Source organism: Cinclus cinclus, chromosome 6 (genome assembly GCF_963662255.1).
Source record: "Cinclus cinclus chromosome 6, bCinCin1.1, whole genome shotgun sequence".
Classification (NCBI taxonomy): Eukaryota; Metazoa; Chordata; class Aves; order Passeriformes; family Cinclidae; genus Cinclus; species Cinclus cinclus.
The window spans coordinates 17,200,374-17,213,427 of record NC_085051.1 but is presented as its reverse complement, the minus strand read 5'-3'; the positions used below and the strand labels follow the sequence as shown (position 1 = coordinate 17,213,427).

The 13,054-nt window shown below is 40.9% G+C and overlaps 1 protein-coding gene across 1 annotated transcript in view; it reads left to right on the top strand.

The window, feature by feature from the left end:
- The window catches only part of LOC134045405 (mucin-5B), a 41,686-nt gene extending 29,736 nt beyond the window's left edge, over nucleotides 1–11,950 (top strand). The window contains exons 31-47 of the mRNA XM_062495167.1: nucleotides 155–332; nucleotides 630–880; nucleotides 1,308–1,491; nucleotides 2,018–2,210; nucleotides 2,860–3,038; nucleotides 3,659–3,728; nucleotides 3,884–4,005; nucleotides 4,382–4,413; nucleotides 4,863–5,040; nucleotides 5,609–5,713; nucleotides 6,299–6,339; nucleotides 6,906–7,028; nucleotides 7,957–8,052; nucleotides 9,359–9,487; nucleotides 10,384–10,423; nucleotides 11,099–11,222; nucleotides 11,776–11,950. Of these exons, the coding sequence (XP_062351151.1) occupies nucleotides 155–332; nucleotides 630–880; nucleotides 1,308–1,491; nucleotides 2,018–2,210; nucleotides 2,860–3,038; nucleotides 3,659–3,728; nucleotides 3,884–4,005; nucleotides 4,382–4,413; nucleotides 4,863–5,040; nucleotides 5,609–5,713; nucleotides 6,299–6,339; nucleotides 6,906–7,028; nucleotides 7,957–8,052; nucleotides 9,359–9,487; nucleotides 10,384–10,423; nucleotides 11,099–11,222; nucleotides 11,776–11,950 (2,220 nt within the window). The remainder of the gene's footprint in view (nucleotides 1–154; nucleotides 333–629; nucleotides 881–1,307; nucleotides 1,492–2,017; nucleotides 2,211–2,859; nucleotides 3,039–3,658; nucleotides 3,729–3,883; nucleotides 4,006–4,381; nucleotides 4,414–4,862; nucleotides 5,041–5,608; nucleotides 5,714–6,298; nucleotides 6,340–6,905; nucleotides 7,029–7,956; nucleotides 8,053–9,358; nucleotides 9,488–10,383; nucleotides 10,424–11,098; nucleotides 11,223–11,775) is intronic.
- Nucleotides 11,951–13,054: the final 1,104 nt, after the last annotated feature.

Genomic DNA, 13,054 nt, shown 5'->3' with positions numbered 1-13,054 from the left:
TTCCTATATGGCTCATATTGCCTGGTTTCCAGAGCCAGAGTAGACAGCCATGCTAGACAACTGAATGTAATGTAGTTGCTGTGTGTGATTTTTAAAGATTTTGTGACATTACTTTGTTATTTGCCTCTCCTCTTGTTTTGCAATTAATCAATAGTTTAATGAAACATGGAATTTTGGAAACTGCCATACTGCCACTTGCCTGGGAGAAGGAAACAATATCAAATTGTCTGTGGTGACTTGCCCACCTCAGCAGCTGAAACTCTGTGTCAATGGTTTCCCGTCCACAAAACACTCCGATGAAACAGGTTGCTGTGAAGTCTCTGAGTGTCAGTGTAAGTGGCAGGAGAATTCCTGAAATTTATCCTATGTGTTCAGCTGGGCCTCAAAAAAGAAAAGTCTATCTGGTCAACATCTGTATTCATATCTATGTTCATATCAATTCGGTAGGATGGAGGAGAAATCCCATCTGAAATCTTGGATATTGAAAGCAGATGTCCTTGCTAGGGTAATTTTTCTTTATCAAACTGGGTATTTTGTCTCTGAGTGGAAGCAAATTAAAAGGTTAAAATGAACTTGGATGTACAGGTAGCTCAGAAGTCAAACCTGATGCCTGTAATTCTGTCTTCTAGGTATTTGCAGTGGATGGGGAAATGAGCATTATGTGACTTTTGATGGAGCATATTACCATTTTAAAGAAAACTGCACCTATGTCCTTGTGAAGTCAGTTCATCCTGACTCTTACAACTTCTGGATTCACATGGACAACTACTACTGTGCTGCCACGGGTGGAGCAATTTGTTCAATGTCCCTTATCATTTTTTACTCCAACTCTGTTGTTATTCTGACACAAGCAATGGAACACGGAAAAGAAACAAACTTGGTAAAGTATTGTGTTTAAATGAATTCTCAAAATTATTTTGCTGTAGTTGTATTACTACAACTGCCAAATGTCCTGTCATTACAAAAGATTGAGCTTGTAAAATATTAAATGGGTAAGAAATACAATTACTTTGCTTCTTCTCTCTCTTTTTTGCTTTGTGTCAATAAAATCTGTATATTCTAAAAATCAGGGAGATGATCACATAACTGAAAATTGTGTTTTTTCGTATTGATATGAGTATTCAAATATAAAGTACAACATATTGAAAAGGAGTATTAGACAACTGCTTAAATAACTGCCTTTGGCAGACATCATTTGCTGTACCTATTGTCTGAATTTGTGCTGCTCTGCTTTCCGGTTTCAGCAATCATGTACCTTACTCAATGAAAGAGTGTCCATATAAACCTTTTGTTTCTTTTCTTTTCAGATTTTGTTTGATGATAAGAAAGTTGTTCCAGACATTTTTAAGAATGGTATCAGGATAACCAGTTCTGGCCTTTACGCCATAATCGAAATACCTAAATTAGAGGTTTACATCTCCTATAGTCGGCTTGCATTTTACATAAAACTCCCTTTCAGCAAGTTTTATAACAATACCAAGGGACTCTGTGGTGAGTGTCCTCATCAGCTGACAAAAAAACTAATGGTCTGAATTTTCCTCCTTCTATCTCTCATTCCCTTGTAAAATCTCTAAATGCTTGCAACTTCACTATTTCTTACAAATGTTAGTAAGTTTATTTAATGGGAAGACACTGTCAGGAAATAGTTTTAAGTCATATCCTTTCATTCTGTTCAGAGTCTGTTGGGGGATGGAGATAGAATTTTTCTAGGCCCTTCTTTTTTATCATATTTACTTCATATAGGAATGTAGGAAACGTGGAGAGTCCTGTGCCATCTCAGTTACTCTGGCCACCAGGAGAAATGTATTGATGAACAAATCAATTCTGGTTTTCATGAGTAGCTGGCAAGCTGCTTCTTTGAGCCTTCTGTTCCTAGAAACAGTTTGTGTGAATTTATCCAGGAGCCCACATGTTGCTCCCTTCACACAAGGAGGAGAATTTCCCCCCAGATTTTTCTCTAAAAGCAGCTTCACCAGCATCAAGTGTACTTGAACTGTCATTTTTATACTGCTACAAGGTACCTGCACCAACCAGAAGTCTGATGATGCTATGAAGAGGAATGGTGAGGTTGTCAAGACCTTCAAAGAGATGGCATTAGATTGGAAAGTCCCATATCCTACCAACAGATACTGTAATCATGGTGTCTCACAGCAATCAAAGACTGAGTACCATCAGCACTGTGTGCCTTCTAATCTGTGTAAAATCATCTGGTAAGACAACTCCCAAAAGTATCAGAAAAATAAGTCCACAGGGTAATTTTGTTCTTCACTAAATGGCTTAGTTGAACTTATTCTAGGATATGAAGAAAATACAAAATCTTGCATACCTTGTGAAACTGAGCAGTGAACTGATGTGTGTGTTCTTGAACTTGGCAGACATTTTTCAGCTGCATCAGTAAAATCAGTCCTCTCTTAATAGTGTCTGCTGCTTGGCACTCTGCCTGTCAGTTCTGGAGAGGCCAAGTGGGAACTAGCTATAATTCAGTCTCTGAAAGCTCTGAATGAGATGAAACACAGAATATAGTAACCAAATATATGTGTCTGTTTTTAAAATAATTTCGTTGTTTAAAGCAGGATTTTCAAACATGCTAGCATAAATGCATCATCATATAGACTTACAGCTATGAGCTGTGCAGGAGCCTTTGCAGGTAGCAGTCCAACATAATATTGTTTCCTTTCAATGCATTGTGAAGAATGGCAGGTAAAGCTCATTCTTTATTAAGCTGTGGGGGTGTATTGCCTATGAGAACAATTTGTAGTTGTACCTTGAGACTTTGCCTAGGGCAGGGGGGATGGTTTGGCTCTGAGATGAATTCTTGCTTGGAATTAGCCCAAGGTTTTTTCTCCTTCCTTTGTGAAGGACTCTGACGGAGTGCCACGGCGTGGTCCCCCCCCAGCCCTACTACGAGGCGTGTGTGGCCAGCGGGTGCTCAGAGGAGCATCCCAGCACCGAGTGCCAGAGCATGCAGACCTACGCAGCCCTGTGCGGGCTGCACGGGGTCTGCGTGGACTGGAGAAGGCTGTCGAGCGGGCAGTGTGGTGAGCCTGGGAATGGCAATGCTGTGAGCCTGGGAATGGCAGTGTGGTGAGCCTGGGAATGGCAGTGTGGTGAGCCTGGGAATGGCAATGCTGTGAGCCTGGGAATGGGCAGCGTGTTAAGCCTGGAAAACACCCCCTGGGGTGAAGCAAGTCTGATCTGCTCTGTCCTCTCCTGCTTCTCTGGACCTGAGAAATAGAAGGAACAAGCCAAAGAGGTTGTTCCACTCCAGACCTGGTGCAAAACAAGGGGAAGCCAGGAGCCATACACTAAAGGGTCTCCTGCAGGAGCCATACACTAAAGGGTCTCCTGCGTAGCTCAGCCGAGTTCTGTGTGTTCCCCACATCTTGGGCACTAGATGGCAACACGCCGCTTCTCTCTGCGTGCTTTGCCCTGCTCTCAGGGTCACTGCAGGGATCAGGGCGAGCACTGCTGGTCCTGTCGCTTGTATCCTGCTGGCCCCATCGGCCCCTCTCGCTGGAGCTGCAGGGACCCCCTGGCCGGGCTGTGCGGACCCAGGAGGTTGCTGCGGTAGCCTGGGCGCTTTGTCCCCTTGTGTCCCTGCGTCGGAGGGTACACGCGGGTCTGCGCCGTCTAACTTGTGTGTTGCAATGCTCCACAGAGGCCAGCTGTCCTCAGGATCAGGTGTACAAGCCATGCGGGGAAGCAAAAAGAAACACTTGCTTCAGCAGGTGGGTCATTTCCTATAAGGCTTTTTTTCAAGTCCACAATGTGAAAATTGCTAGGGAAGTTTGAAGTTCACATTCCCTTGGGATTTAGGTGTCTTGATTGCTCTGGGCTACATTTTGGCCTCTCGTTCATTCTCATTTATATTCTGACTGTACAGAGGAGTCGTTATGGACAACCTTCCCTCCCAAAATAGCACATCGGTTTTTGTTGAAGGATGCTACTGTCCTGATGGAAAAATTCTGATGAATGATCATGATGGCATTTGTGTGTCTGTTTGTGGTAAGAAATGGTATAAATGTTGCTACGGGAAGTGGGGGAAAGAGCCTGACTAGAAGTGCACATTACGGGGTTTGTTTTGGGTACAGAGGAAATGGGGGAGACCTTGTTACTGACCCTTTCTGGTGAGGCTGGAAGCATTCCAGATTGAGAGTTTCTGCCTGCTCTTATATGCAGAAGGTGCAATTTTCAAAAGAACAAAGAATAGCATGTTTAATATGTTTTTGTGTTTACAATCTGTGACTTTGCACTCTGAATTTCTCTTTTTCTTTGTGGCTGTTTTTTAGATTTCAATACCTTCCTTATGTTCCTGTTTGTCTGCTTCTGTTGTTTTCCCTGATTACGTTTCCTTTAAAGTAACACCTAATTAATTTTATAGGTTGCACTGCACAAGATGGATCAGTGAAAAAGGTAAGAGAGAAAGGAAAATACAGTTTTTATAGTTTATCTGTGTTCTTTGACCTTCTGCAAAAATGATTGCATAAGTTGTTTCTTTTAATTCTAAGCTTAAAAAAACAGTGAACTGCAATGACAGTGGGGAGAAAATAAGAAAATTTTATTAGCTCTAGAACTTGCTTAATCACTTGAGGTACAGAAACAGAAAGAGTAGTTTGTGGGAATCAGTTTCCTGGTAGAACTATCAGGCTTTCCTCCTGGAAACACATAAACCTGCAAAGGAAGGTGGCAAATAATGGCAATTTTTCTTATGGTTCCCTTCTTCTCCCTCTGGGATTTGAACTGCAATTTTCCTACACAATAAATTAAGTCATCTTACTCCTACAGGGGCTTGCAGCAGGCATTAATTGATATAATGTTTCCAGGTTTTGCTCTCTGAACTGCTATCCTTCTTGTTTTTATAGCCTAGAGAGGCTTGGGAACATGACTGTCAATACTGTACTTGTGATGAAGCAACCTTGAACATCTCTTGCTTCCCCCGTCCTTGTGCTAAATCTCCACCTATCAACTGCACAAAAGAAGGCTTTGTTCGTAGAATCAAACCACGTCTGGAAGATCCCTGCTGCACAGAGACTGTCTGTGGTGAGTAGATCCTTCACATGCCATAATATGGCACCATTTGCCTTCATCAGTAATCCTAAAGTGAGATGTGGTGCCTCACAGGTAGCAGATTCAAATAAGCACACTGGAGTGGTAATTTCTTCCATCTACATGCCAGGAGCTCTTGCTAGCAGAAAAGAACTCCTCTGGTCCAGCTTGTATTCTTAATTAGTGCCATGACCTGGCAGATATTTACACTGGAAAATCCCCTGTGGAGCAGGTGCTTCACAGGATCCTTTGTCTCCTGTCCTTCTGAGATGAGAAGGTGATCCTCCCACAGAGATTCACCCAGTAAGGGAGGATGTGTTCATCTTCCAGGCTTCCCTAAGGCTTCCTGTGGAGGTTCCTGATACATGTTTGCCCTCAACTTTGCATTTGCACCCTCCCAGTCCCAAATGCCCACCACAGCGCTCCTAAACCTGGCCATTCCCAGTATGTATACCAAGACACAGGACAGAGGATCCTGGCAATGGTAATAGGATGGTTTTTTCCAAGTAACACTGTAAGAGTGGGTTGCTTTGGCTTACTTTGTCTCTGCTGTCTATTGCAGAATGTGATATAAAAACCTGCATTATCAACAAAACAGGATGTGACTTAGGTTTCCAGCCAGTGGTTGCTATATCTGAGGATGGTTGTTGCCCTATCTTCTCCTGTAGTAAGTACCTCATTTCCTTAAGGTGTTTTATTTATGCCTTGAAGTATTTGATTTTTCTAAATGAGTTAACATCATGGCAGAAGCCTGTTCCATTCCTTCTCAGCCTTTACAATTGGACTATTATTTTTTCCTTTTCTTTTCCCTTCCCCACTTTTTTTTTTTTTTTGATAGAATAACTGGTTCAGGTTTTCTGTAGCCAGTATTCAAGGCACTGCTGCCAAACTATATTTCCAGATTCACACACATAAACTCATTAGCTTTGTTACCTGCATTGTAGTTAACAATAAAGAAAAGGTCAAATAATTTCAGGTATGGGTAAGAAAAATCACAAGGCAAATAGATTTTACCTTATGGAAAATACCAGGGTATAGAATTATCCCCACTTGATGAATACATCTAAGCAGATGCTACGTGTGGGCTTCTGAATACCCACTAGCATCATGTACTAGTTGCTTTTTTTTCACCTCTTGTATGGGCTATTAAGTTCAGCTCTACTCTTTGACTTCTCTAAATCACTCACAGTTTGAAATGAGTACAGTAACTGCATCATTCCTAGCACAACCTTTTAATTTACTTTTCTTACAGTACCAAAAGGTGTATGCGTTTCTGAAGGAGTTGAATTTAAGGTAGGTATTCTTCCAGACACTTCTTCCTATGAGTTAATGTTGCCTGAGTCAGAACTATCTGAAGTTCTTGTTTTCAACACTCATACAAAAAGCAGGATTAGGATGGCCTATAATTCTTCCCTGCCAGTAGTCTCCTCCCAAACCCAAGCAATCTATAATTCTGGAATAAGTTACTGAGTAGGTAATGCTAGAGACCAGCAACTTGCTTACTACAAGAAAAAGTCTTGCTTATGCTTTAGAGTCAGTGGGTCAGAATTGTGGTTGAACACAAATTTTAAATCTCATTGAATGTTTTAAGATTATTGCTTGGTCAAACTGACCAAAAATAGATGCTTGGAATTTATGAGAACTCATTTAACATCTTTGATACACTTGGGAGTGTCAGCCTTGTGTTCATTTTGTGATACCAATGGTGAGGTTTTAGAGATCTGGATGTATATTCATTTCAGGAAGTTCTTCCAAAAATAAACCTCTTAAGCAGTTGTTTCTTCCATAGGCCAGGGGCATGTTTATTCCAGAACCCTCTCAATTATTGTCATGGTTTTCTCTCTCCCCTATATTTCCAGCCAGGGGCAGTGGTGCCTAAAAGCTCTTGTGAGAACTGTGTGTGCATGGATGAGCAGGATCCTGTGACACAGACCAACCGCATCCAGTGCCTTCCAGTGCAATGCCAAACCACCTGTCAGAAGGTCAGCACCTCCGTGACCACAATGGCTGTTGAGTTGAAACAGACACAGTGTAACTGTTTTATCCATGCAACACAGCAGGATAGACTCTTCTATTAATTGTTTTGTAAAGTCCTTTTTAGGGTGCTGGTTATTTTTGCTCCAGCAAATTGAAGAGGTCACCCTTGGAAAGTTGCCCTGAGCAGAAATTATTGCAAACCTGTTGAAGTCTGACTGCTGAAAGATGTTTGTATCATTCTGCTGATGTTGTCCATTGTCATCTCATAAATGAAGATTGTGAGGAAACTGCACAGTGGTTAATATGTTTCCCGACATTTTCACTTGTGGGTGGGGAATACTCAGTTACTTCTCAGTACCTGGGAGAATCAGCACTCAAGTTGTTCAATCTGTTACTGACTATAAGCAGGGTGGTTGCTTTTCCATTCATGCCCAGATAAAGGACAGATGCACCACCAATGTTAAAAATGGACAAAACCTTTCATTGCACTTTTTCCTGAAGCCAGCCACACCCACAGCCACTAGAACACCAATGAATACCTAAAACACGGGGAGAAAATCTTCACCTGTCTGACAGCAATAGTTCTTGTAGATAATGATATCAGACCAAGCAGTGGTGGCAGATTATGCAAGTAATCATGTGCTAAATTAATTTATTTTACCTCTTTTGTGTGCTAGTCTGAAGAGAAGAATAGTCAATGACAGGGTCTTCATGGCAACTGAAGTACCCAGAAGTCATTTTTCAGTAAGGCTGAAAAATTACCAGCTTTAATTGTCAGGCTTAATGTGGTTACAACAGGTTTCAAAAGACAACAGAATTGAAACCAGAAGGTTGGCTCATTTCCTCTGCCATCTTTAGTGTAGCTTTCATCCAAAGATGCTTCAGCAACAAGACATGGGTTAACATGGATAAATGGAAACTTTATTCCCACAGGGTTTTCGCTATGTGGAAGAGAAAGGTCAGTGCTGCAGCCAGTGCCAGCAAGTGGCATGTGTGGCAAATTTTCCATTTGGCAATGTGACTATTGAGGTAAGCACTCCCCTGCTCTGCACACAAGGCTGAATTATCAAAGCATTTCAAGGCTAGGAGGACTTCAAGGAGATGTAAAAATGTCTGTGTTTCCAAAGTGAATGTGGATGTTTATACAGCTGTTCCCTGCTGTGTGCATCTTACAGGCACTACCATGTTGACAATTATATTCTCTGGCAGGAATGGAAATCATGTTACCTCCACTTCTCTTGACATGAAATAGCATGAAAGAATTTGGAAGGGATGGTGACACGGTGTAATACTTCTCTTGCAGAGATAGATGTGCTGGCTTCACATCACACTGCTCCCATCTGAAGCAGTTTCATTATCTTTCCCTGAAGATACAGGGGTACAGTGTGAGCAAGATGATAGAGCTGTGCTGCCACTGGTTCTGAATTTGCTGAGGCAGAAATCAAGTGAGACAGCTGCTGTAGTGTTCTGTGACTTGGTAACACACACAGCTAACACATCATATCTTGTGAATGTAGCATTGCGTAGCCATGAGCTGGACCTTTAAAGGATGGGCTTGATGATCTTGGAGGTCTTTTCTACTCTTAATGATACTATGATTCCCTGATTCTAGCTCTTTGGTTTTATTACAGCCTGCTTCTCCTGTGTATGGTTAATGGTGCTGTTTCAGCCAGTGGCTTGTCTTATATGTTATTGCTCCATTGACAGCTCTTGTGTTCTACATCTTTTCTATTTCATTCTTTTATTCCTTGATAATTTATCTTACCAGCTAGATTTTTCTGTTCCAATATATAGTTTTTGTCTCTGCATGAGGAGGTTTTGCAGTTATCCATTCATCTCTATTGCAAAGATTTTTTTTTTTGTTCTTTCACCCCTTTTCATTTTCTTCCATCTATTAAAAAAGAAAACTGTTGAAATATTTTGAAAGAGTTATTTTTCTTTTGTGTGTACTATAGCCCACAAACATTAACACATTTACCTTCTGGCATTTCTGTTAATACCTTTATTCTCATTCTGGCATTCTTTCATCCTTTCCCCCTGGGAGGCCACAGAAATGATTTTGCAGGGACTGGTAGTGGGCAAGCTTGGTACATAATTTGTAGATCTGAGTAGCAGACACCTCAGCCCTTTCAAAGTGATATGAGCAACTCAGTCTCTGCCTGTTCATTGACTTTATTACTGTTTCAGTTTTCTAATTTTATTGCTTTACGCCACTGGCCTTTTTTTTTTTGTTAGTTTGTTTTTTGGGTTTTTTTAGTTGGTTTGGTTTGGGAGTTTTGCTTGTTTTGTTTTAATTTTATTTTTTATTTTTAAATATTTTTCCTGTTTTTATCAGGTTGGAAAGAATTATAAAGATCCATATGACAACTGTACTCAGTACACATGCACTGAATCAGCAGGCCAGTTTTCCTTGACTAGTACAATAAAGGTCTGCCTACCATTTGAAGAAGCAAACTGTGTTCCAGTAAGTGTTTTACAGCAGAAAAAGATTTCTGTAATGAGCCCTGATGCTGGCCTGGGAGTTATATCTGCTGTTTTGAATGAATATTTCTTGACCTTTTTTGGTATGATCATCCTTGTTTGAAGGAAATGTGCTTTTCCAGCACTGTGTCTCATGGAAATTAAGCAAAAATACTTGCAAATGAACCCACACAATTTACATTGTTATAGGATAAGCACTAGAACTTGAAAGAGAAAGGTATAGGAGCAATAGCAAAGAGGGATTTTTCATCACTTGAGAAATGTCAGTGTAAAATGCAATTGAACAAGTGGTAACTCACCATGAATCCTTGAGGTATTGATGAACAATGTGTCTTCTGATATGTGGTGTACCATTAAGTGAGGAAGTGGAATGTGAATGATCAAGGGGTAACATTCATACTCGGGCTTTCAGCTATTGGTGGTTTCCAGTAAGTTTTAGAAGCATTTTGGGACTTCACAGCAGATCATAGCAGGGACTAGGACAGCCATATACTTGAATTAGCTCTGGGGTCGGCTCTGCCCAGGTCAGGCTGTTCAGTTCCAGGGGCAGCTGTCATTCTCTGGGGCTGGGGTTTTCATGCTGTCTTCAATAGTACCTAAATAAGATCAGGCATGTATTACAGGACATCTTAGCAGGCTTGTGAGAGGATATATAGTTCTAAGAAAATTCACTCCCTTCCTTGGTGGATGATTTGTTTTGGTTTGGGTTTTTTAAGCAGCTTTGTATATAATTGGTACACAAATAGGTCTGATGAGGAATTTGTGTGGATTAGAGATGAGGGGCTGTAACTGAATTCTCATCATTAGAGATGAGAATGTCTGCTGTCTGCTTAGCACTACATGCATCTGAACTGACTGTTCTGGTTACTTTCAATACAGGGGACAGTTGAGGTGTCTTCAGATGGCTGTTGTAAGACATGTGAGTGCATTAAATAACTGCTTGTCTATTCCAATACTATTTGGTCTTTCCCTGCTTGTAGCCCTGTTTCTTCATGCTCTGAGAGCAAGCACATTCCACAGACTGAAAGATAGTTTTACAGCAGCAGAATTGTTCTGTACCTCACAGCCAAGATTAAAAATCTGCCTCATTCTTCCAATGGGAGCACTAAAAATTTTTTATCTCCTTTTCTGTGTTTTTAAGTAACTGAAATACTGTTAGCTTGAACTATACTCCTGACGAGAAAACTTGTAGAAAATATTCTCTGTGTTCTTGCATCTGCAAGTTGCATGGAAACAAAGTTTTGGGTTTTCTTTTCCTGTAGCATCCATTCAGAAATCCTAAGCTGTTATAGAGCTGCAAATATAACTCATAACAATTTTAGAAAAACCTAAACCCTTCATGTATCCTCTAGGTCTTGATTCAATAGTATCTTTACATGCTAAGGCTAGTCCACAAATGGAAAAGTGCATTGACTAGGGAGGAATCATTTTGCTGAATTAATGCCTCTTTGCACTCTCATTTGTGGTTATGGTTGTGCATTTGAACTGTGAGAAATTTTACTAGGATGAACTGTCTTTGGTTTACTAGCACATACCTGTCAAAACATTTGTTGCCCATTCTGAAGAAGCCTAACAGAAGTGTTCTTCTGCCCAGGTATTGACCTACCACACAAATGCAAACGCAGTGTGAAGGAGCAGTACATTGTCCATGGCAACTGCAAGTCAGCTGCTCCTGTCCCAGTGCCATTTTGTGAAGGGATGTGCAGTACCTACTCTGTGTAAGTAGGAAGTCTGTCCCTTTCCTCCTCTGTGGCTTGTCTTCCTGGGTTCTTGTCACCAGTGGGCTGCAGCTGTTTGTCCCCTTCGTGCTGCTTGAAAGGACCCTGTTGGGTAACTGGGTGTGCAGAAGAGCAGTCATTAGCAATGGCTTCAGTTTGATAGAGTGCCTTATCTTAGTCAGGAAAATAGATCCCTTGGGAAAGATGTCAGTTAAATTTATTATACGTGCTCTTAAAACATGTCCTTATATGGTGTTTGAACAACTCTAGGATGTTTTTCTGCCTTTTGTTATCTGCATGAATTGGTCCTTTCTGTCTTGCTAGAATGGGCCTAATCCAAAATCCACTGAAGTTACTGGGATTTTCCCCACTGGTGCCAAAGGATCTGGGCCTGCATGACCAATAGCATACTGCAGAAAGGCTGTTATGAATAAGCAGAAACATAGATAGGAAATTTTACTTCTTAATAGTATGTGCATTTGGAGCAGCAAATACAGATGAGTTTGGGAAGACCACAGGCAGCAGACTGATATGAAAAATCTCATTTCTGTAGGTATTCTTTTGAGGCCAGTGAAATGGAACACAAATGCACTTGCTGCCATGAAAAAAGAAGTCACAAAGTGAAGGTGGAACTGGTTTGCTCGAACCATAAAACAGTCCAGTTCACATATGTGTACGTAGATGAATGTGGATGTGTGGAAACAAAATGCCCAAAGAGAATAACATGAGTATAAACTAAAGGAAACGTTTTGTCTCCCATTTAATCCTTCCCTCGCAAGTGAGTAGTTTAGAAAACACTTGTGAGTAACCTTCAAATGACCATAGTAGTGCTTTTTCTTTCTGGTATTGTATGCAGTTATGGAAATTAGCTATGATTTTATTCTAAATATTTGTAGAATAAACTGCATTTCAAAGAGGACTTGTTCTGTTTCAGTGATGCTAATGGGGCAAAGTGGCTGATGCCTTTAATCCCACACTGATGTATAAACCAAGGTTATTACAAGACACTCTAGAGACGACTGATGCCTTTCAAAAGTCCTTCCTGAAGAAAGTGTGCATTTTTAAACCGTAACCACATGTATCATTTCATTTCCCTTGAAGGGAGACAACAATAACTTCCACAGCTGCACTTCAGGCAGAGGCAGAACTTGGCTCAGGGCCACATTTCTGTTCTTCTCCCCAGTGGTCCCAAATCTACTTTGGCTGTGACTGAGTCACTGGAGGAAGTCAAGGTGTTTTTTTTCCTTCTTCACAGTGAGCACTTTATCAGGAGTGTAAAAACATAGATCTTATATGTATACTACAAAATTAATAATTTGCACCCTTACTGGGAGTCCTGATCTCACCGGGGGTTTTTATTATTTGCCAGTGTCAAGTGCTGATCTGTGGATTAGTTCAGTCTCACTACTGGTTACATGACTTTGATTTGTGTTACAAATAATTGACTCCCAGCTATCATGCCCAGTGGTATTGGTGACAGTATTTCATGTGGACAGGGATCAAAATGATTCAACAATACCTTGAGAGTACACAAGGAAGGCAGATGGTTCTGTTACTTGTATAATTTGTGACCTGAAAGAGAACTGAAGACTGTGACTTTCTTAGTGTCCTGCAGTCTGCTGTGGAGACTTTTTGAGAATTGTTTTGCAGGGAATGCTTTTGAACTGACCAAGTACGACAATGCATTATACTTTGGCTTTCCATTTTTACTGTGTTGCATCTCTTGAGCCCCAAGGAATCTTTAATTTGCTTCTTTTTCATAATAAATACTTTCAGCAGATACCAGGTTTCTTTCATGTGCACTGTAGCATCATCATGATGTTACTGATCTT